The sequence below is a fragment of the Vipera ursinii genome (genome assembly GCF_947247035.1).
Source record: "Vipera ursinii genome assembly, chromosome: 2".
Classification (NCBI taxonomy): domain Eukaryota; kingdom Metazoa; phylum Chordata; class Lepidosauria; order Squamata; family Viperidae; genus Vipera; species Vipera ursinii.
The window spans coordinates 59,006,342-59,030,545 of record NC_139513.1 but is presented as its reverse complement, the minus strand read 5'-3'; the positions used below and the strand labels follow the sequence as shown (position 1 = coordinate 59,030,545).

At 39.0% G+C, this 24,204-nt stretch overlaps 1 protein-coding gene across 3 annotated transcripts in view; it reads left to right on the top strand.

Moving 5' to 3' along the window:
* The window catches only part of CACNA1D (calcium voltage-gated channel subunit alpha1 D), a 272,427-nt gene extending 249,768 nt beyond the window's left edge, over positions 1-22,659 (top strand). For all 3 annotated transcript variants that reach the window (XM_083353210.1, XM_083353209.1, XM_083353211.1), the window contains 8 exons: positions 2,263-2,376; positions 5,546-5,928; positions 6,689-6,715; positions 9,173-9,322; positions 13,334-13,497; positions 15,252-15,373; positions 19,406-19,714; positions 20,585-22,659. In XM_083353210.1, the coding sequence (XP_083209336.1) occupies positions 2,263-2,376; positions 5,546-5,928; positions 6,689-6,715; positions 9,173-9,322; positions 13,334-13,497; positions 15,252-15,373; positions 19,406-19,714; positions 20,585-20,878 (1,563 nt within the window). In that variant the 3' untranslated portion in view covers positions 20,879-22,659. The remainder of the gene's footprint in view (positions 1-2,262; positions 2,377-5,545; positions 5,929-6,688; positions 6,716-9,172; positions 9,323-13,333; positions 13,498-15,251; positions 15,374-19,405; positions 19,715-20,584) is intronic.
* The last annotated feature ends 1,545 nt before the right edge of the window (positions 22,660-24,204 follow it).

The window sequence follows — 24,204 nt, the reverse complement described above, 5'->3', positions numbered from 1 at the left end:
GCCCTCTCTCTCTTGAGAAGCTAGTAAAACAAGCTATTTCACAGACATTTTATTATTCATTGCTAGAGAAAGAAATAAAGTGCTTATCTTATTCTATTGTATTATGGAATTTGATTCTTTTTTTATTGGGTGTGTGCTGGTGGATTTTGGATGAGTTATAAACTGTCTTGTAGAATCATAGTGCTCTATAATTATAGGGGTAAAAAAGCAAGGTACTTCACTGAGCCTCCAAGGAAACAGGACACTTAAAAAAATCATGTGTTTATGATTTCTTGTCAATTATATGAAAATGGCTTTTGAAGCTTTCTTCTTTTCTTTAGAACCCTCAGAAGCTAGGTTTTGAATATGTTTTTTCATACTTGCTTCTAAAAATAGACTGATTGATGTTGGTAGCATTATGTTTATCAAAGAATCAGGAAGAATAATTGATGAAGTAACACCAAACTGTAAATATTTTAGTTTTAAAAAATGCCCTTGAATATGGGTTTGTGAGAGATATACATCCTCAATCATTTACGTACATCTTTATGGATTTACTGAAAAAAGGTTAAAAATAGATAACCATATTTTTATTCTGCTGAGTAGTTGAAAGAACCTCACATTTACTTTCCATTACAGGCATTAAATGTTGTGATATTCATGTTGCAGTGCCTTTGTAACTAACCAATTATTATTTTTTATTATAACTTTTCAAAAGTCCAAAATAAAAAGTTCTGTCTGTGTCAAGATATATTTAAAGCTTTCTTTTAGTAGATATATATAAAACAAATGGAAATATATACAGAAGTATGAAACTGCAGACTTTCTCTGTAATAAGGAATGGTTGGATACTGTGTGATTATTTTATCATATTTTATTATGCAAGAAACATATGGTCATTTCTTCTTACTATTACTGATAAACCTGTCATAGAAATATTTTATAATTTCTCAAAAAATTCAGCAATTGGGTAAAATCTGCTTTTTAAGCAATCACTTAAGTTCTAAGCATTTGTTTTGCAGGATGAGTAGGTATGTTTGCATGAGCTCTTATAAAAAAAGAATTCCACAAGGACTGTAAATGTATTTACTGGGCATATTTTTGATGCTTCATGTAGTTGGAAACCTATACAATCAGATTCTGACAAACCCATGAAATAGTGCAATCAAGTAGAGTTAAAAGGGTTATACTTATCTTGTAGACCAGGGGTGTCAAACTTGCCGGGTCACATGACGTGTTGTGATGTATCATGACTTTTTTCCCCTTGTGGGAGCTGGGATGGGCACAAGTTCCATGTGATGCATCTGGCCCATGGCAGTTTGACACCCCTGTTATAAACGGTATTAGCTAACACACAACATATGTGGCTAGTGAGAGTAGAATGGAGAAGAACACTCATCCCTGCCAGGCTCACATTTTGTTTTGGAATGCTTGATAGAACTTATGTACAGGAAAAGGCATAGCATGATAAAAGAATGAGGCTTCCGTTAAGATGAAATTTACATATGGTGACTGTATCCATTCAATTTTCCTGGTAGCAGTACAGAACTGGTTTGCCATTGCCTTCTTCAACCTTTTTTTTTAATTCTCAGGATTCCAAATTAATGTGGGAGGTGCTATTTCTTAGCTGAAATTGAGAAGTCTTCCAATTTCTTTTAAACTTTAATACTGATTTGTAAGGCTTGCTTTGTTAGATTTTACTAGCATGAAGTAATGTCCATGGCTGATCATATGCTGGTCTACTTATACTGTACTAAAAGCAGAGATGGTCATGTGTGAGCCATATGAAATAATGCAACATAAGAGTATGCCACTAGAAATTGGCGTCAGGATATGTTTCAGCAGCATTATCTTTGTAGGCTTACTATCTTTGCCTTTGTAAAAATGGCAATGGTAAAAAGTGTGCTATGTTAATACAACCATTTTGATTATAAAACTTCCCTGTCCCCAAATAAAGCCAGAATGTCAGTGACTATATTTTCTGACTCTTAGAAGCATTTGGAAAAAAAAATAAATGACCCCAGACCTTTAAAAAAAAGGCTTCTCTTTTTATCAGAAAAAAAAAATCTGATTTATCTCTTTTCTGATATATTTACAAATCTAGAAGTAAGAATTTTAACCCAGAAAAGAAGAAACGCATATTTGGAAGTGTCTGCATATTGCTGGATTGGCATGAAACCATTTGTTTGCAAGACACACTTTGCATAAATCCTTTAAATGGGTAATCTAAAAGAAAAATGTTTGTAATTTCTAACATACTTTGGTTATGTTTTACATATTTAGGCTGGGCTTAGAACACTTCATGATATTGGACCTGAAATTCGACGAGCTATCTCCTGTGATTTGCAAGAGGATGAACCAGAACAAAATCTCCATGAGGAAGAAGAAGTATCTAAAGTAAATGACTGTATGATAGATGTCTTCAGTTTATAAAATAGGGTTTTTTTTCCTTTCCTAAGCAAATGCAAAAACATTTCCCCACAAAGTAATGAGTGCATTCCATTCATTTCCAAGCTCAAATTTATTATAGGCTCAAATTTGAGGTAATCTTCTATTTTTTGACAAAAGAATTCATTTAGTTACCAAACATGATCATCAGTAGGAAATAATGTCACAAAGTAAATGGATATGGAACATGGAAGCAGTAATCCCCATACTACTAAAACTGCTTGAAATTATAGTATTAGTTAGTGAAGGCAAGCTACTTCTGAATTAGTGTTCCCTTTGCAAATGTGTCAGAAGATGGCGCATATGCTCTGTTCTGTTTTGCTCAAAGGGCTGCCAGCTAAATCGATCCATTATCACGCTTGTGGCATCTTCCACATGGGTAACTGGCAACTGAACATCATACAGAAATGATGATTGTCACAAGGCTTCTGTGGGTTCCTAGGATTTGATGAAAGGCACATCAAATTATTTTTGATGTTTTACCATTTATTCAAAAAAACACATCAAAGCAAGCAAACTACTTTTGATTTCACTATATTTCTCATCAAGAGTTACGAGAAAGGCCATTTCTGCTCTCCCTCCTTCTTCTTCCGGCAGCATCTTGAGATTAAAAAGATGTAATACAACCTGTTTCTGTATTCAGAATTATAGCCTAAGTTTGCTCTAACTGCATATGTTTTCAAGCTATGATGTTGAACTGATGAATTGACCATTCCTAATTACTGCCCTCACATCATACTTCAAGACATGGAATATATTGGCTGCATTCATTCTTTCTTCCCTTAGCATTGGCTGCTGATCACTTCAATCTCTCTTCAACCCCTAAATCTGAATTGAGTGGAAAGGTCTCATAGCACCTTATCCTTTTTGAGTCTTCATTGAGTCTTCTGGATCTCACCCAACAACTCTCTTCAATAATCTTCTCCAGACCTGTCCTTGAACCAACAAGACTTCAGCACTGTAACAATCCGAGATGCAATATAAATGCACAAGCCAATATTACAAATTTTACCACTAAAATTTTCCACAACAGTCACTATCTAGTTCTATCTTAGGTGTTAGCCATTATACCTTTCTCCATTAAAATCCTTTTTTCAATTTCTCTCTCTCTTTTTTTAAAAAGAATTCTATTTCTGGTGTCTGCTCAAAAGCCCCTCCTTCCCCATGAAATTCTCCTATGAGAATAGGGTTTGCTTAAGGTTGTGGCTAGATGCAGACCATCCCAATAACCTTTCCCTATTCCTAGGGAAGAAGAATTTCCAGTACCAATAGTGTGTCTACAGTTGTAATCAGTGGATTTTCTGGCACTGGAAATTGTCCTTCCTTAGGACTATTAATCAGCGGCAAATGCTGGACTATGACTGTACCTCTGATTGACATGAATCTTGTCTGTCAATCATGACTGTGATATCTATAAACTTTGTTCAACTATTGGCTTGATGGTCAGCTGGCATCAATTTCCATCAAACTGCCTCTGTGGGAAATGGGAAGCATTTCTGCTGAAAGTTGGTTTATCTTTCTGAATTCTTTCCATTCCAGCTGGTTGTTGTAGTTTCTAGTATTTTTTGTTAAGAAATGCTGCCCTGTTTTGTTTTTCCCTTTTCATACTTTTTTTTAAAATGTAGCATCTTTAGATCGAGAAAGCAGGGTCTGTTTCACTTTTTGAGGTGGAGGTTAATATATTGTGGGGTCTCAAAAATGGTATTTGTCCATATTTTCTCCTGTCATGCCATATCCTGAGTCTTGGCAAGTCCCAGGGTTTCCTTGCAAAAGTTATTTTTCATGCATCCCTCCCAATCTTCCTTGAGCTCTCTCTCTCTCTCTCCCTCTTCCTCTCCCTTTTTTCATCATAAATTTAGACATGCCCACTTTTTAGGGAAAGCATTGGTTGCTGTTTGGACTGCTTACCCAAATAATGGCTAATTTCAAGGTGCTGCCTGAATGAAAATGTTGTTTATAGTATACGACATTAAGATCTGTCAAACTGAGGATTTATTAAATCACTAGCTTTGTATACAGAGGATGCTAACTACAGGTGTACTATCTGGATACAATGCTGGGGATAAAGCTAGTGTAAAAAATAATAATCCATGTTTATCTTTGGATTTTCAGAAATATCCAGTTGAAGTAATCCAGAAATGCTATTCTGACAACTCAAAAAAATTATTCTTGCGATTTAACTGAGAATAGAGCTAGCGTTGTTAGAACTAATCATGACTAAGACCTTCAAGGCTGTTTCCTCCTGGCAGTTATCGTTGTATCTTTAGATTGAGTTCCAAGAAACACCATTCCTATCTCACTTTTAACTTTAGCACCTTCTTATTTAGCTGTAAAAACTCATAAACTTTCTTCTAACAGGGAAGTCAGATTACTTAACCATATCTCAGTACATGGATAGTCAGCTAGAGCCACACAATTGGCAGATGGAATTAAGGATAACTTTCTCATCGCTGTCTTGAGAACATAATCACAGAACTCCAAGGTTGTCTGTCATGTCACTGTAATTGTGAAATGACATTTTCATAACAAATTGTAATAAAAAAATCATAACAAATGCTATGCTTGTTCTAATATAGCTTATAAACACTTTTGGGGAGAGATGGCTAATACAGTTTTCTTAGCTGTTAATTGTAGGCATGTGGATCTGGATCTGTATGATATAGTGCAGAGGTCCTCAACCTTTTGAGCATCAGGGACCAGTTCCATGGAGAGAGGTTTTTCTGTGGACCGGAGGGGGCGTGGTTTCATGTACTGCCTGCATCCCGTGAATGGGGCTTTGCTTATTTGCATGGACTGGTTTCTGGCATGCCACGGCCCGGTGCCGGTCCACGGACCAGGGGTTGGGGACCCCTGATGTGGTGTCTCTCTCTGTGTATGTGAATAGTTTAACAAAATAATTTCTTCTTGGCACATTTTCAATTGCACTGTGATATAATTTCTGTGATCAGAGGTAGCTCCAAATCACATAGAAGAAGACTGTTTAGGAGAGGGTATTGTGGGATTATGGCAATGTGACTGACTGAGCTGAGGATACCAAGTGATCCCACACAGTATATGCACGTGAAGATGAACAAACCAATATTATGTTATTAATTGATTATCCCTTTTTATATTTCAGAGAAATGGTGCCCTGTTTGGAAACCATATCAATCATGTTAGCACTGATACAAGGGATTCATTTCAACAGATCAATACTACACATCGCCCCCTGCATGTGCAAAGGCCACTGGTTTCATGTATGGTGGACACAACTGAGAAAAATGTGCATCCACCAACAGGCAACTCTTTATTCCTTAATCATCATAGCCATCACAACCACAACTCAGTAGGGAAGCACGTTCCAAACTCCACAAATGCTAACCTCAATAATGCCAACATGTCCAAGATGGTTAACAGAAAACATGCAAGCACTGGAAGTCATGAACATATGTCGGAAACTGGGAGCCATTCATACTCCAGAAAAGATCACGGTGAACAAAGTAGACGATCATCCAAAAGGAGGTAAAACCCGATATATTTTTATAATGCAAAGTAAAATATTACATTCAGTTGAAAATGCCAAACATCAGGTTACATTTTTTTTAACACCTTGAACTATTATATTTGATTATCTAATTTATTTGTTGTCTGGTTTAATTTTAACAGAATTCCTTTGATCTGCTTGATTAAGTTGTAGCATACAAGCCGGTTTACATTTTTTTAAAAAGAAATCAACTCTCATTCTTTGGGCCATGCAATTTATTTATTTATTTTATTTAGATCCTGCCTTTATTATTTTTATAAACAAGGCAGCAAACATACCTAATACTCCTCCTTTCTCCTATTTTCCCCTCAGCAATAACCCTTTGAGGTGAGTTGGCCTGAGGGAGAGTGACTGGCCCAAATTTACCCAAAGGCTTTCAGACTAAGGAGGAATTAGAACATGTGGTCTTTCAGTTTCTAGCCTGGTGCGTCAATCACTAGACCAGACTAACTCTTTATTAGTCAAATTAATATAATCAGATAAATTCAACAACATTAATAGTTAGATTGTTGCATAATTAGAAAGGTATCTAAAGAGGATAAGCCAAAAACCAATTAAGACAAATTGTTGCTTCTTTCTTTCATCATAGCAATTTATGAATTAATTCCTGTGCGAAAGTTTGGGTAAATACATTTATACAAATGTCTCAATTGATAAATACAATGTAACATTTACTTTCTCATCATTTCATTAAAATTCATTATACTTTTTTTTCTCCATGTTCTTTTCTTCTAATAGAGCTCGTTATTATGAAACTTACATTAGGTAAGTATATATAAGGTCATATCATGGGAAAATAGCACTTTATGCTTTAATAAAACTTACTGAAACAAATCATGTAAGCCTTTTTCAGACATTATCTTCACACATAATGTGAAGGCTAAGGCCTTCAATATAACATATGATATGAAAATAGCTTTGGCCCATATGCTGAGCATGAACATTGAGCGCTATGCATGAAAATCTCCATGCAGTCCTGATGGCTTAGCTGTAATTGGGATGCATCCTGATGCAATATTAGGACTAGAATTGCAAGACTGCCTGTTGACCTTATTAAAATACCAGAGTTGGACTTTAACCTACATTTTTATGAGGTATACAGTTAGGAAGGAATGTCACAGTGGTACAGGATGGCATCTCCAAATAAGGCTGGAAAATTCACATCCGAAATTATATAAACCATTTTTCAGCAGAATAGAAAAGTTGGACAAATGGTTTGAAGCAATACAAGGAACCTCCTAGGCATTCCAATCCATTTTGCATGTTGATGCTTTTAGAAATTATGCAGAACACTATGGCCCTTCTAGAACTAGGTTAAAATAAGTAATTGTCGATAACTTCATGTTTCTACCACTGATTTATATTTCCTTTGCACCTATCAGAATGTCCCTACAACAACGCTATGTTTAATTTCCTCAACTCCCTGTAAGAGGCAGCCGATTTACTGAAATTGGAAAAAGAATGACACTGCAGCATAGGTTTCTTTTACTTGCCATCACTGGAGAGCTATCTGTGGGAAGCTATAAATCAAATTAATCTAGAGGGTAATATCCACCTCGAAGTCCCAACTGTGTTTTGAAAAAAGAAAAAAAAGTAAGGTCAAATAAATAAATAAGCAAAAGGAGAATACAGTTACCATATTTTCCGGCGTATAAGACAACTTTTTAACCCATGAAAATCTTCTCAAAAGTTGGGGGGTCGTCTTATACGGCCAGTTGTCTTATACGCCGGAAAAAAACAAACATAAATCAATCGAGAGTCCCCGTTCTTCCAAAGCAACTTCAAGCCTCCTTAGTCCAGTCCCCCCTCCAATGTGACTCTCCCTTCCCACCCCCAAGAGCCTCTAAGCCCCTTCCCCTCCCCCTTGCAAACGCCAGACCCCGGGAGCGGCCGGAAGCACCTCACCCACACCCAAGCGGCATCTGAGCATAAGCAGAGCACGCCCTGCTACCCGCTATCTCTCCTGGCAGTCTGGACAGCAGTACTTGGCAGCCTGGCGCCCCTCTCGCCCACAGACCACGCAGCGGCCCTCGCCAGCCGGCCTCAGCATGGCCGCCCCAAGCCCGGCTCTCCAGCACGTCTTCTGAGCCCGCCTAGCTGACCGCCTCCTGGGCGGGGCTTGGCTCCAGACACACAGCTGCTCCATCTGCAAATCCTCTCTCAAAGCCGGATTGCGCTCAGCTGTGCAGGCTGCCGAAAGGCGGGGACTCGGAGTTCCCATGGTGGTTGCGGCTTCTGGCGTGCCATTTGCAGAGTCTGGCCTGGAAGAGCGCGTCTTGTGAATGCAGCTCTTGCGTTTATTCCAAAGGGTGGGTGGAAGGAAAAGCCCCTTTGGGCTTCAAAAGGGAGGCTTTGCACCATCTGCATCAGACGGGGCTGAATCAGGCTTGTGTCGGACACTTGGCAACTGGCATGTAAGTATTTTCCGGCATATAAGACGAAAAATCTTGAAAATCTTCCCAAAAGTTGGGGGTCGTCTTATACGCCGAGTCTTATACGCCGGAAAATACAGTACTCAGTGGGCTGTCTCAGGGTTAGAAGGCCAAGTACGTGAGCTTTCTGATAGATTCTTATCAGTGGCTGAATTCGTTCTTTTAGGAAGGCATTCAGTCTATAGGAAGTGTAGTGAAGTTTACTTCATTATACTATCTGCTCTGTTGACTTTTGCTACCAGTGGTCTCAATTTGCAACCATTCACTTTGCGATCATTTGAAATAATAATGATATTAAAAAAGTGACTTACAACCATTCCTCACACTTACAATTGTTACAGCATTGCCAAGGTCACATGACAACATTCGGGCACTTGGTAAATGGCACGTTGCAGCATCCCGGGGACACGGGATCACCATTTGCAAACTTCCTAGCCAGCTTCCAACAAGCAAAGTCCATGGAGGAAGCTGGATTCGCTTAATGACCCATGATTCAGTTAGCAGCTGCAGTGATTTGTTTACAAAAATGTCATAAAATTGGGTATGACTCACTTAGCAACTGCCTCACTTAGCAGTAGAAATCTTGATCCCAGTTGTGGTTGTAAGTCGAGTACAACCTAAATATGTTTTCAGTATTTTTTTCAACCTGACTTTTGTTCTTTTAAATCCTTTTATTGTAGTACAGTTTTATTTCTTGCTAATTGGATTTGGGAAAATATAGGGAGGGAAGGATTTACATAAGTGTTTATATATAAAAAGTAATAAAAATATCTCTCTGCTCTAACTGCAGGTCAGAATCGGGTGACAGACATTTACCTACAATTTGTCGAGAAGATCATGCAGTTAGAGATTATTATAATGATGATTGCTATCTGGATGATCAAGAATATTTTAGTGGTGATGAGTATTATGAAGAAGACAGTATGTTGTCAGGAAACTGGTAGGTTTAAGTTTCATTAAAAAAAATAATGTAGCAGTTGTACAGCAGAGATAAGGGTCTTCTGTAATGTCTCAGAATAGCTTATTTAAATAGCTTATTTAGTCAGATGTTTAGCCTGGATTTGGCATTTTTATCCACCTATTGAGTCCTGGGATAGGCAGATATTATTATATAATGATGTTAAAGGATTGCAGGATGTAAGCTGTTCCACGTAAAGCTGCCATTTGCAATTGACTGGTGGTGATTTTGTCAATGCCGATACTGTTTAAATGCTACATCAAATGTTTAGGGATTGCATCCCAGGTACCAAGGTACTTCTTACTATTGGCATTACCTTTGCTTAGTTTTGCCACAGTCATTTTATTTCTGTTTGCAGAGATTTTCTCTAGTTGTTTCTCTTCTACTGTCTGCAGCTATTGCCACATCTGCTATCCAGACTTTTTTTTGGCCTTTCTTATCTGGGATTTTATGTAGCAAGTGCCTGTCTGTTTGAATTGGAAAGACCCAGAACACTTTAATAATAATAATAAACCTTTATTGTCAAAGTACAACATGCGTACATTGAGATTAGCTGAGCCTCCCCCCGTGCTCTCTCCCCCCAACACACAGTGACAACAAACCCTCCATCTCACCACACCATGTGAACCAACTACACCACACACTGGCCTCCCAAGTCAATTCTGCATAAGATTATGTCCCATTTAAAAGCCTAACAGCCCACGGATAAAAGCTATTTTTCAGCCTGTTGGTATGGCTGGCTATATTCCTATATCTCCTACCGGATGGTAGGAGAGTAAAGAGATACCGTCCAGGGTGTGAGTCATCCCTGAGAATCTTCCTCACTCTTCCAAGGCAACGAGCCCTGGCGATGTCATCCAGTGGTGTCAGGGGACAGCCCACAATGTCTTGTGCTGTGCTCACTACCCTCTGTAATACTTTCCTGTCCGCGGCTGTCAGACCAGCATACCAAACCACAATACCATCTGAGAGGACGCTCTCTATAGTAAACCGGTAAAAGAGGGTCATTAGCTGTTGTTCTGCCCTGTTCTTCCGCAAGACCCTAAGAAAGTGAAGCCTCTGTTGGGCCTTTCTAGCCACCTGAGTTGTGTTAACTTTCCAGGTCAGATCTTCACAGAGGTAGACTCCCAGAAATTTAAAGGAGGAAACTCTCTCTACACAGTCCTCCCCGATGTAAAGTGGGGCAGGTTCCTCCTTTTTTCTCCGGAAGTCTAACACCATCTCTTTCGTCTTGCCGATGTTTAGGTCCAAGTTGTTGTTACTACACCATATGGATAGTTTTTGTACCTCTGCCCTATATGCTGTCTCATCCCCACCTGTAATAACACCCACCACAGTTGTATCATCTGCGAACTTGATTATCGCAGTGGATGGGTCAGATGATACACAATCATAAGTGTATAAAGAGTACAGGTAGGGGCTAAGCACACAGCCCTGTGGCGTGCTGGTGCAAAGCTTCAGGGGGGGGGACAAAGCAGACCCGACCCTCACTGTTTGTAACCGATCCCTAAGAAAGTCTTGAATCCAATCGCAGATGGCGGGGGAGAATTTCAAGTCAGTCAGCTTCTCAATGAGAATGCTCGGCAAAATGGTGTTGAAAGCCGAGCTGTAGTCAACAAAAAGCATCCTGACGTAACTTCCAGGTTTCTCGAGATGACTTGCTACAGAGTGTAAAGCAGTAGCTATGGCATCATCTGTCGACCTATTTCCCCTGCAGGCAAATTGATGTTTATCAAAGTCCAGTGGGAGGCATGTCCTAAGATGTTGGAGAACCAATCTTTCGAAGCATTTCATGACTATAGACGTTAATGCAATAGGTCTGTAGTCATTCAGGCACTCAACTGCAGTTTTCTTGGGGACTGGGACAATGGTAGCTGCTTTCAAGCACGATGGTACACATGCCGTTTGCAAGGAGATGTTAAAAATCCTTGTCAGGACCCCTGCTAATTGATCGGCACAATTCCTGACCACTATCCCCAGCACCCCATCTGGGCCTGCGGCTTTGCTGGGATTGACAGCCTTCAATACAGCTCTCACTTGGTGTTCACACAGGGTGAGTGGCTGAGAGTCAGAAGGCTGGCCAGCAAAGGCTATGGGCTCTGGTCTTTTAACCTCGTAGCGGACGAAGAAGATATTCAGCTCCTCAGCCAACGAGGCATCGGTGTTTGCCATGCTCCTCGTGCTGCCCTTATAGTTGGTTAAGTGCTGCAGTCCCTGCCATACTTGCCTCAGATCGTTGTTCGGTAAATGGTTCTCCACCTTTTGTTTGTATTGTTGTTTTGCCATCCTAATGCCTCTTCTGAGATTTGCCCTGACCTCTCTGTATCTGTCCCTGTCCCCTGCCTTAAAGGCAGAATCCCAGGCTCTCAGGAGTGTTTGTATCTCTGCAGTCATCCAGGGTTTACAGTTCCCGTAAACTCTAATGCACTTATCCGTTGTTACACTATCAGTGCATGTTCTAATATAAGATAGTACGGCATCTGTATATGAATTTAGATCTTGTTCTTCAAATATACTCCAGTCAGTGGTTTCAAAGCAGTCCTGCAACTGACTGAGAGCACCCACTGGCCAGGTTCTGACCCTTTTTGTGACTGCCTGAGTCCTTTTCCTGAGAGGAACATACTTTGGGCAAAACAGGAGTGAAAGATGGTCAGATGTACCCAGGTGGGGAAGAGGGAAAGCTCTGTATGCCTGTTTCAGATTGGAATACACGTGGTCCAAAGTGTTCTTCCCTCTGGTGGAAACTCGCACATACTGTACAAACTTAGGGAGAACTGTCTTTAACATCACTATATAATAATATCTGCCTATCCCAAGTCCTTGGGAAGGACTGAATAGGTGGATAAAAATGCCAAATCGAGGCCAAACATCTGATTCAGTGTGCAATGAATCATAATAGAATTCTATTATCAAACAGGAAATAATAGGGTAAGAAAGGGAAAATGGGAAATAATGGATCAGCAAAGAATGGTAGAAAAGTGCATCTTATACTAAATTTCGTATTTCATAATAGGATATAGAAAAGAAAAATGTGATTATTCATTTACTGTTGCTAGTTGTTGCTGGTTTTTTTTGTTTTTTTACAGTTTTACATGTCTATAATATTAGAGATGTTTAATCTCTAATCTCTTAATAATGAGTTATCACACTCTGTCTTAGCCTGGTTTTATACTTTAATCATGAATTGTTGAGAATAATTTTCATTTCAAATAACAAAATGCCTGCAACAATGGTATAATTTGATTCTTATGTTTTGGTGATGCCTGGGATCTGATACATATTCTGCAGTAGATCATTTTATTAGACTCATTGAACATTTTCATTTCACCAGCACAATTTTCTCTAGTTCCTTTTTAATCACTGAACAATCCAGTTTTCCCGGTGATAACATTTGTGTGCTTTTTTAAAAAGTGGCTTATCAAATTTTCAGTGTATTTTATGAGTTCTTAATATAGAAAAATAGGATGCTTAGAACTGGAGTACAGTATCTTGTAATCTCTAGGAGAAGGAATTTCTTGCAATAAGTACTAGTTACAAAGTTGCAGGATAGAACATAGAGCAAGACCACTCAAAGTGTAATGAATTAATTACCAAAGTGCACTTCCCCCACTATCCTTCTCTAAGATCCTCTTATTTGTATTTAAAAATAGAAGATTTACTTTGAAATATAAACCTAACTGCAAAATAAATTTACTGGAGAATGAGTTGATTGGTATAAGCCAATTTAATGCTCTCTAGATGCATTCATGGTCAAGATTTAAATATTCGGTTTGTGCATTACTGGTCAAGGTTGGCGGAAAATTCTGGAAACCTGACTGAGAAGCCATGTTAGATATCAATCACCACTGTTGTTTAAAAATTACTTCAGTGGGGTTTTTTGTTTGTTTGTTGGCAGGGTTGGGGGGGGTTCATGTTTTTGGGCAAGTTACAAATTATGGGAGCTCTCAGTTTTCTATGGTGATCACTACCAATTATTTGTTTCTTTACCCTTAGGCATTCTCATGACTATCATAGCACATATCACTGTAATGATTTAGATTTTGAACGGCCAAAGGGTTATCACCACCCACATGGTTTTTTTGAAGAAGATGACTCACCAGTGTATTATGATTCAAAAAGATCTCCTAGGAGACGGCTGCTACCTCCAACACCTACATGTGAGTTCACTACAAATGCTGACTGGCTTCGTGGACGTGTTTGCTTTACTGTTAGACCCATGTACAGTATATTCTCTGCCTATGCTCTAAAATTTATTTGATTTATGTCATACAAAAGGGATATTCCAGTGAACCAAAGAGAAAGGAAGCAAGGGGTTTTTTGTTGCTTCCTGTAGCTTCTCGTTGGTCCACTTTTATAGCTGAGGACCTCTGTTGGATTCCAACCCACTGCTCAGGCAGGAAACCCTATACCATTTCGGACAAATGGCTGTCCAGTCTCTTCTTAAAAACTTCCAGTGTTGGACATTTGTAAAATAATGCTTAAGACACAACAATAACTCTGTGAAGCAGGTTGGGATGAAGCTGGGATGAGACAGACAGAAACAGAGAGTTTCTGGTCTAAAGTCAGCTAAATGGCTTTCATCCCTAAGCAGGGTCTAGAATTCACAACCTCCTGGTTTCTAGACCAGAAACCATAGGGATCACATGAGTACTAAGCTCATTCTTTAGAGTTTGAGCAAAACCTTTAGTTCTCCCTTACATATTAAGGAAAAGGAGGAGAAAGAGGGAAGCATGTAAGTTATCCTTATGAAACACAGGTGTTGCAGTCTACAGAGACTATAACGATTAGAAATCTGATTTTCATAGAAGCCTGACCCATACCTTACTCAGTCTTACATCACTCAGTCCTGCATCGCTTTTGATATTCAATAAAGGCATAAACATTTCTTAGAAATTAGCACTCTTTAGCAAGATGATCTGTTTCATATTAGATAGAGATCTAAAAGTAGTGACGTCCTCTTCTACAAGGTGAGATTAAAAGTTGAAACTTCTTGATAACCTAAGCTGTGAGGGCAAATAAGAGTTGAAACTTCCTGATAACATAGGCTGTGAAAGTAAATAAGAGGCCCAGAAAGAAAAGAAAAACGAAACAAAACCACTCCCTGTGCTTTCATATAGCTTCTACCTCTAATATATACAGTAATTAACACAGCATCTCATTTGTGCTCCCCAACACTCCAGTACTTCACAGATTGGAAATTGGTGGCTGAATGGCTGATGGCGTGATCTTGCTTGCTCGCTTCTCTCTGTCTACAAATTTAAGAATGTAAATAACAGTGCTGTAAAAAGTCTCTGTGAGCCAAATCATTCTCTTTCCTTCCCTTAACTCTTCCATGACCATTCCCCCACCAGAACAAAACTGAACTGCTGAAGTACAGTAGTAAGATGACCACATTTCAGTAGCACAAATGTTAAAGGTTCTGTATACCTTCCCTTCCTCTGTACACCGCCCCGAGTCCCTCGGGAGAAGGGCGGTTTATAAAAACTAATAAATAAATAAATAAATAAATAAATAAATAAATAAAGCCTAGGAAACTCAGAGTGAGCATCAGAGCAAGAACCTTCTGGAGGGTGAACAACTCCATACCCACCAGTAATTAACCTTTCACACACCCATACAAGTATTAAGCAAGAAAATTTAGGCTCTGGTCCTCCTGGACTATCATCCTGTTACCAGTGTGATCACCTGCAGTAAATCAGTGGGCCACAATGTCTTATCATCAAGGTCATGGTTGTCCCAAAGGTGCTTTTCAAAAGGCAATTGGATTTTCTTGGGCATTTTCTTTGAAAATGTTTTGCTTCTCATTCAAGAAGCTTCTTCAGTTTGAACTCTGCCTTAACAGATTAACCCAACTGCTTCTATGATAGCTCTATAAAGCAGTAACAACCCATTCCACCTTTTCATATTTCAGCCAATCGCCGCTCTTCCTTTAATTTTGAATGCCTCCGCAGGCAGAGCAGTCATGATGAATTACCACCTTCCCCTACCTTTCATCAACGCACTGCTTTACCTCTGCATTTAATGCAACAGCAGGTAAGTGAAAGCAAACTGTACACTTACCTTTAGCTGCCTAGTTTTGTAGTGATGTTTTCAAACTTGCTGATACAGGTAGTCCTCTGGTTATGACAGCAATTGGGACAGCTGTCACTAAGCAAAGTAGTTGAAAAGTCCAGTGTCAAACCACTGCATTATTTAGCGATGGCAATCCTGGCAATCCTGGTTGCCATTGTGACAGCAAGATGCATGGGTTGTTAAGTGGGAAACAGTGGGAGTCCCATGTATGGACTGTGAGGGTGCAGTAGGGGGGGATATCATTAGGGGGAATGGCTTGTGAGACCCAGTGCAGGCTACATATGAGCACAAGAAGGCCATTGATGGGAAGCTCTGTGGGGCACAAACACATGGCTGGTGTGGCAACTCATGAGTGCAGGGTGGCCATAAGGACTTACCAGAATGACTTACAACCTTCCCTGCTGACTTCTGTATTGACTTTCCTTATGGGCATTGATCGATTGCAAATGCTAATCATGCAGTTGCCGGGTGCTGCAACTATCATAAGTGCAAACTGGCTGCCAAGTGCCCAAATCACCATCATGTGTCCATGGTGGCACTGCAGCAGTTGGGATTTTGAGGACTGGTCATCAGTATCACTCATTCAAGGCTGTCACAACTTCACAACGAGTGGTCATTAAGTGAGGGCTACCAATATTCCCTGGTGGGACTTCCTGAGGAGGCTAAAAAAACATGGCAAATAACTTCATTCCCGTCTCAGTCTCAAGTGCTATAATAGGCTTGCTTGGCAAGAACAGAAAAGCATGACTAGTTGCCAGTGAATAGTGGCTGCCTGGAATTGACAGTCTAGGTTCCCTACATCAACAGTATTAAAAAGAATCAGATGACAGCTTACCCTTTTTCCATATTTTAAAATAAGGGAAAGTTCCAAGGAGACATGAGAAGAAAAAGAGAAACCCAACTTTGTCAGGTTCTGGGTATTAACATCTGTGGCCCCAGTGAGGCAAGCTGAGAAACTAAGAGGTTATAAAACAATTCAATCACCAACAATACCATGGCAGAATCTGGGTATTCTAGCTAGATTTTGCCAGGGCAGAATCGCTAATAGCAGATACAATCTGACTTCTGTTTATCTTTCCCAAATCAAATATCCATTAAAACACACCTGGAAAGAAGCCATCATATTAAAAATTGCTTATGATGAGTATAATTGAGTTTAAAAAAACATATTTTGAAATGTTATACTTAAAAACCCTGCTCTGGAGATGCTGACATGTCAGAGAACAAAGGTAGAATAATTCTCACACAGAGATAAATATTGCAATGGAAATGTATTATGTAACTACATACCTGTGTCTTTCTGTGTGTATCAGCCAATATTCATAGACATCCATGTAACTAAGTGGAAGATGCATATAAAACCTTCATCAGTCCGAAATACTGTCCTTTCCCATGAAATAGGAAAGCAAGGAGAAGTCAACTAACTTTCCGTGGTAAACAACAGAATTTTAGGAAACCTAATTTGAGAGCTTCTGGCAGACATTAATGGTGTTACATTACATGCTTGCATGCTTAGAGGCAAATAATGGATTTTGAGGCCAGCATCCTAATACAGCAAACATCCAATCCTAATCAAAATTCCAAAATAGTTTTCTAAATCTACAAAGGGCTGTTAATAATACATGTTTTTTTTTTATTGAAAAGTTTTAAAATACAGTTTTCCTTTAAAAAACCCCCCTTCCCCCTCCCTCCTCCCCTCCCTACCTCCCCCCTATCTCCCCCTCTCCCTCCTCCCTCCCCTGCCTCCCCCCCCTACTTCCCCTCCTCCCCCCCTCCCCCCCGACTTCCCAGAGCAAAATACAAGGTATATATCTAAAAAGCAATCATAAACAATCATATACTAACAATTATAAACTCTAAAATCCATCACTCTCTAGCTTATATAGAGTAAACCAATCCTTAATAATACTAAATATGTATAAAGAACTAAAATAAAAGAAAACTAGCGTCATTCCCATCTATGTTCTTCCACAATTCACTATTTCCTAAACAAATTCTCATTTACACATCACAAGCACCTATCCCTATTAACCTCTCTAGCCAAAATAGGCTATAATAGATAGTTCTTACACAAATTAACCCACATTAACCCACAAAACTTTCTACCTCTTCCTCTGTAGTTAATTGTACATTAATTCCAAATTGAAGATTCTGTTACCATACATATCATCCCAAAACTCTTAAAAACACAACTACCACTTGACTGTAAGTATGTTGTGGAAGTTCCATAGATTTCTACTGGTCTTATTTTTTTATCTTTTTTGAGCGTTTTAAGGCAGCACGCGTCACCCTCTGTTCTCTAGGATCATCCAAAAGAGTTGCAGCTTGATCTCCTCCTGTACCATTCTCGTCTATCTGTCCATCTTCATCCTCTTGATGTTCTCCTTCTCCAGATCCCTCTGCAGCTTCCAAAAGTGTTGATGGGGTTGCTTTTAAGACATTGTTGTAAAAATCATGCGCTTGCTTCACAGTACCCAAACAGTACCTTTTACCTTCATACATGAAGCTCAACCCAGCTGGGATCTCCCATCTGAACCTTATATCTCTTTGCTTGAGCTCTTGCACAAGAAATATAAAGTCCTTCCTTCTCTTTAAAATCTTTGGAGGAATTTCTTTTAGAACCAAAACTTCTTGACCAGCAATCACAACTTTAGTATCATAGGCAGCTTGTATAACTTCATCTCTAATTTCCCTTTTTACAAAATAAACCACCACATCTCTAGGCAACTTTCTCTGTTTAGCAATCCACGAGTTCACACGAAACACTTTGTCCATGCCTTGTTTTATTTCAGATGCTGGATGGTTCAATACCACCTCAAAAGCCTCAGAAACCAGCTGCTTTAAATCTTCCTTAATATTCTCTTTTAGGCCTCTAATTCTAACAGCAAACTGCATCTGGTAAAATTGAGCCAGACTCAGTTCGCTATCCATTTTGTCTTTTAAATCTTCAATTTCCAATACTTTTGCTTCTAATATAGCATTCTTTTGAGTCAAATCTTCCACTTTGTCATCCAGCACCTCCACACATTTAGCTACTTTATGCACTGAGGACAAAATGTCTACCTTCATCTCTCTGAATTTCTGTTCCATCCTTTCTTCCATTCTCTGCTCCAATTTCTCCAATTTCTCCTCCATCTGTACAAATTTAACACCCATTGACTCCAAAATTAACTGGGTATGTTTTTCAAGGTCCTTCGATGTCAATACATCGGGAGAATGCAACGCCTGCAGTAATGATTGTTGTTGCACTGGAGAATTTCCAGCACTCCAAAAAGTTCTAGGGGGAGGTTTAGCCGCCATCTTTTACTTACAATTGTGACGCACTTTCACTTTAAGTTTTAAGCAAAGTCCATCAAGCTCGAGAGTAAAATAAAATAATCCTCTTCATCTCTTCATCTTTCCCTCTTGTACTGCTCTGCCTGCTCTTTTCCTTTCATAGTCTCTCCTTCAAGCAGGGATGGTCGCAGATGCCTGGCTCTGCTCCATGAAGTCCGGAGCAGAGACGCTAGCCAGCTGGGAGCAGCCCAGGCTACGGGGGAGTTCAATCCTTCAGCCGCCCAAGCTCCAAGCTCAGGCGGCCCCGGAGAACTCGACCCCTACCTGGGGGCTCACCCCCTCCTCTTCTCCCGAGGAGGGGGCTTCAAATTCGCCCGAACAGCTGATCGGCGCTGTTTCGGGCGAAAAATCACACAGCTGAGCCGCGGGCAGCCCGGGAAGGCTGTCTCCGGCGCCGCGGAGCCACCGGAAGTCCAATAATACATGTTTTAATATGCTTTATTATATGAACCACAGAAGAGAAATAAGTGAAAGTTTCCTAAATGAATACATTAAGGAAGGGAGATGTTTTATTGTTTCTTTATCCATTTCCCTCCTTTCACTATTCTTGAGTCTTTAGAATCCTAGCAGCAGTTCAATGACCTTTCACAGCTAATATTTAAGGAAATATTGCCTCTGTAAGTTTGGAATGGTATGAACATTTTATTACTTCCTCAGGTCATGGCAGTTGCAGGTCTGGATGCCACTAAAGTGCATAGAAATTCTCCGAGTCGCTCAACACGTTCCTGGGCTACACCACCCAACCGGGACCGCTCTCTTTATTATACACCTCTTATCCAAGTTGATCAACCTGATTCTACAGAATATATGAATGGTAGCCTGCCATCTTTGCATAGGAGCTCCTGGTATACTGATGACCCTGATATTGCATATCGGACATTTACACCAGCTAATTTGACTGTACCAAGTGACTTTAGGCATAAGTATAGTGACAAACAGAGAAGTGCCGACAGTTTGGTAGAAGCGGTAAGTTTTTCAAACCTTTGTTCAGAGCTGGTCGTGAAATAACCTCTGAAAATGGAGTATTATCTGACATTACAAATATTTTGTTTTATCGTATTATCATATGAGAAATGTATATTCACAATAAAATATACCTTACATGATAAAATTATGCCGTTTTGTTTCGTATATTCTAGAGATTAAGATAACATCATTTACCCAATATACCTTAGATCTGAATTTGTTTTTTCTATTAACCCAGAGAGAATGCTTTAATATTCTACTGAACATAAGATGCCTGTATACTGTACAATATATATAAGCATTAAATAAGATCTCTTGACTTTTGTGCATTTTGATAATTTTTTTTTCAGTCCTCAGGTTTCAAAATAGAAAGACATTATCTGTCTAGTAAGCAAATGGCTGCTATTGGCAATTCTGCATGTCCTAGTTGACCGCAGTAATTTGAATGAAAGGAGCACTCTGGCAATTTATCTGTGAAAATAGCAGATGTACTTTCTTAATATTATATTGTAAATGTGTAGCCAAGAAATTGGATGTGGGAGAGCCAGGTCAAAGGTTCAAAGCAAGCTTTGATACATTCTACACATGCATGAACACCTGTTTCCATGTATCAATAACCTTTTGATCTATGTCAGGTAAAAAAAAAGATCAATAGTATCAAATTCCTTGCTAGATTTATAAAAAATCGAAACGGAGTTGGAAAATAATGTAGGTTTTTAAGAAGCTTTAATCTTATAACTGCTTTAGTTGCCTTCTTTTGAGAATCTCTTCAGCAATAGACCCAGGCTTGCTGTATAAGCTTCTGCTGTTCTGCACTGTTGCTTTTGATAACATAATGCCAACACAATGTTTATGCTGTTACCTTTTCAGGTGCTTATATCTGAAGGATTAGGACACTATGCAAGGGACCCAAAGTTTGTTTCTGCAACAAAACATGAGATTGCAGATGCCTGTGATATGACTATTGACGAGATGGAAAGTGCTGCAAGCCACCTTCTCAATGGAGACATTAGCAATGGAACTAATGGTGACATGTTCCCTATTTTAAATAGACAAGATTACGAACTTCAAGAATTTGGTCCTGGCTTTAGTGATGAAGAGCCAGATCCTGGAAAATATGAAGAAGACTTATCTGATGAAATGATATGCATTACAACTTTATAGTATTTAGTGAGAAAAAAAAGTTTGATTTTAAACAAACAGAAGTGCCTCCTAGTTCTATGATGCTAGGCACTAGTTGGAATCAATAAGGAATTGAGCTTTGCATGAGTGATATTATTGTCACGTTGCGAGGAAGCCATACTTTTATTTATTAGTACGTGTTTCCAGTATAATGAATCAGGTTTCGAATGATTTCTTCAAGGCCTTTGCTACAGAATCGCGAGCTCATCAGGGAATGAAGGCATATCTTTAGAACCAAGAAGATTTTAACCCGTTTGTGTTAAAACAAAAACAGAGAAAGTGGAAAGATTGCTGTCTTCCAATTGTGTTCTTCTGCCTTTTAGAGTGTTCACAATTCTCAGTGGAAAAAAGATTGGCACTTTTAAAGAGGTCTTCAGAAGGCTGTGGTGATGACAATCAAATATGTCATTACCTATGATCACAAAGCATATCCGAAATCCACTGCATTCAGCATATCCACTCAGATATATTATTTTAAAATTTGCTTATTTTTTTAAAAAGTTCCTTAATACATTTTATCAAACTCTTTTTGCAAGAGATTGTTTCATCTGCTGCTGAAAGCGTTTTTCTCATATGTAACAGCAGTTTACATAGTAAAATATCATTAAAAATAGTCTGTTTTATGACTATCATATCAAGGGCAAAATACACTGGAATATTTGCATTTTTACTAATGCACTTGCAACCAGGTTAAAGTAGAACTAGATAGGACAGTTTGTTAAAAACTATATAGCAGAGATTATTGTAAATAAATTCTAATCTACCATAATTTGTATTTGTAAAGAGATGTTCTATATTTTGTAATTATTGTACCGTAATTGAACCGCAGCAATATTTATGGAGCCTCATTATTGTAATTCTTCACTGAATTCTAAATAGAAGTATTTTTACTTGGACTGTATAGCACTATAGAATTAAATATTTAAATAGAGCCACCTTCATTATAAAATCTTTTTGAAGTAAAGATTTTAAAAAACTTGATGCAACAGAGATTTTATAAAATATTTTGAGTCAATTGGATTCTCACTTTACAATGTTAAGACATAGAAAATGAGTAGTTATAATGTTGTATTTGGAAAGCTATTTGGAATCTGCTGTCTTTTTGAGAGAAAACAAACTGGATTTATCTCTACAACTCTTGCAATAACAGCTAGAAACAAGAATAATACAAAAAGCTATCAGTTTGGCAAGGTTTTTTTTTATTTTGAAATAAACACAGATTGACGTTCCAATCCTACACCATTTTCCTAATAAAAAGCCTCATTGTATAAAAAAAATTGGGATTTTTTTAATGTAGGTGCAAAGGATTGAACCACCATGAGCATTCTACTTGGTAGAGATTTCCTACATAGATACAATTTACAAAATGGATAGTTAACAAGTTACACAGCTTGAAGTGGAGTGTGATGATGATGGTGATGATTTACATAACCAAAACATCCCTAAATTGTTGAGAAAATGGCATGGTTGACAAACTTTTTGATGTTCTATATGTAATGTTTTCAGGATTTGTTTTTATGCAATCAAAGGAGGGCTTCAGTGTTGTTTGTGATGCAGTAAAATCCCAACACTGAAAATAATATGATTTTGGAGACCAATAAATATCAAAAGTTTATTTTATTAACATTGGATAAATGGACTTGTTCTGCCAAGCAACTTTATCAGGGTTATCTGTATTAACAAAAGAGGTAGCAGGTGTCACGTTTCAAAACCGTGACATACACAGCTAAGATTAATATAAACATTTTTGTACACAGTGGCAATTTGCTATGAATACCTTACAAACCTCTTCTTTCAAATTTCAGGAGAGAATTTAAAGGTTTGTACATTATTTCTTTGACCTACATCATTTTGTATGAAAATAAATGCAAAATGTTACTGAGAATAAAATTGTGTAATGTTATTATACTTTGTCTCTTCTTACCAACAAATGCAGTTCTAAAAATTGGAGATTTCTTTTTGCCCCATAGTTCTGTGTCTGAACCATGGGTTTCTCCGGGCTTTGCTTCTTTCTTCCTTAGTCACTGATTTCCATGACACCATAGGGAGCAGTCATCTAAGGAAGTGGGAAACACCCCTACGTTCACAACCTGAATTTGGAAGAGTGGCATCATGGCAACAAGAAACATACTCTAAGGCAGGGGTGTCAAACTGCCAGCCCACAGGCCGGATATGTCATGCCGAAACCACGCCCACCCCATTGCCGGCAATGGAAAAAAAAAATTGCAATACGTCGTGACACGTCACATGATGCTGCGAGTTTGACACCCCTGCTCTAAGGTTTGTGATCCAAGTGAGGTTTTCAGAATAATGAACAATGAAGTGGGTGCTGCTGCTTTTGAACTATTGTTGTCCGTATTGGATAAGTTGATGGAAGATTAGAACCATGAAACTGCACATCAGATGGGAGACATGACGCAGGGGAATTCAGCTGGGGCCTGGTTGCAATGGCTGTCATGGCTAGGTAACAAAAGGAGCTGTTGTCAGAGCATGGCTTGTGGGACATGGCTGCCAGGATTGATAGCCAAAAAGTGTTGCTGCTTCAATGAAAGCTGGTCTGAAAATCTCACTAGTGAATCTGGGCAATGTACAGGCTAGGTAACATCCTCAGTGGAATTTAGAGGATGTCATTATCAGTGTTCTTCTGTTTACAAGGGCTTTGTACAGTCAGTAAATCCTGTGTTGGTGAGGTCACGTCAAGTGAGGGTCACATCAGGTCAGGGTCTTGTGATGGGTCATGTGGGTCACCAGTGAGAATCTTGTGATGGGGAGGTTACATCAGATGAAGGTCATTGGGAGGTGAACTGGTGTGTGTGTGGGGGGGGCTTGTGTGGGTTGGTTGAGGGTTGGTGCTGTCTCTGGTTGGTTGATTTGAATTCTGTGCAGTTGATTTGAATTCTGAGATGTTTGTAGGCTGGTTGTAGGTCAATGTGTCTGTTGATGGAATGTACAGAGTCTTAGCAAGCCATAGAAGGGCCAGCAACAGTGAGAAGTTTTGCTCTATCAAAGCTGTTGAAGCCTTTAGGGACTATGTGACAGGAGTTACCCTGGATGAGAAACAGGGAATGACTGACAATAGCTCCCTTCCCCAAAGTGAAATTGAGATTGATCCTCTAAAGTCTTCTGTCAGAGTGGGGTAGAAACTGGGCTAAGTAAAATTGGAAGGAATAGAGAATGGAGAATGGGAACTTGACTGAAATCAAACTTAGGCAGATTATTGCCAATTGGGAAGCGTAGCAGAGTTAAGCGTTAAGACAATGTCTGTAGTTGGCTGAAAGGCAGTGAAGATGGCATGTAGGCAACTTGAG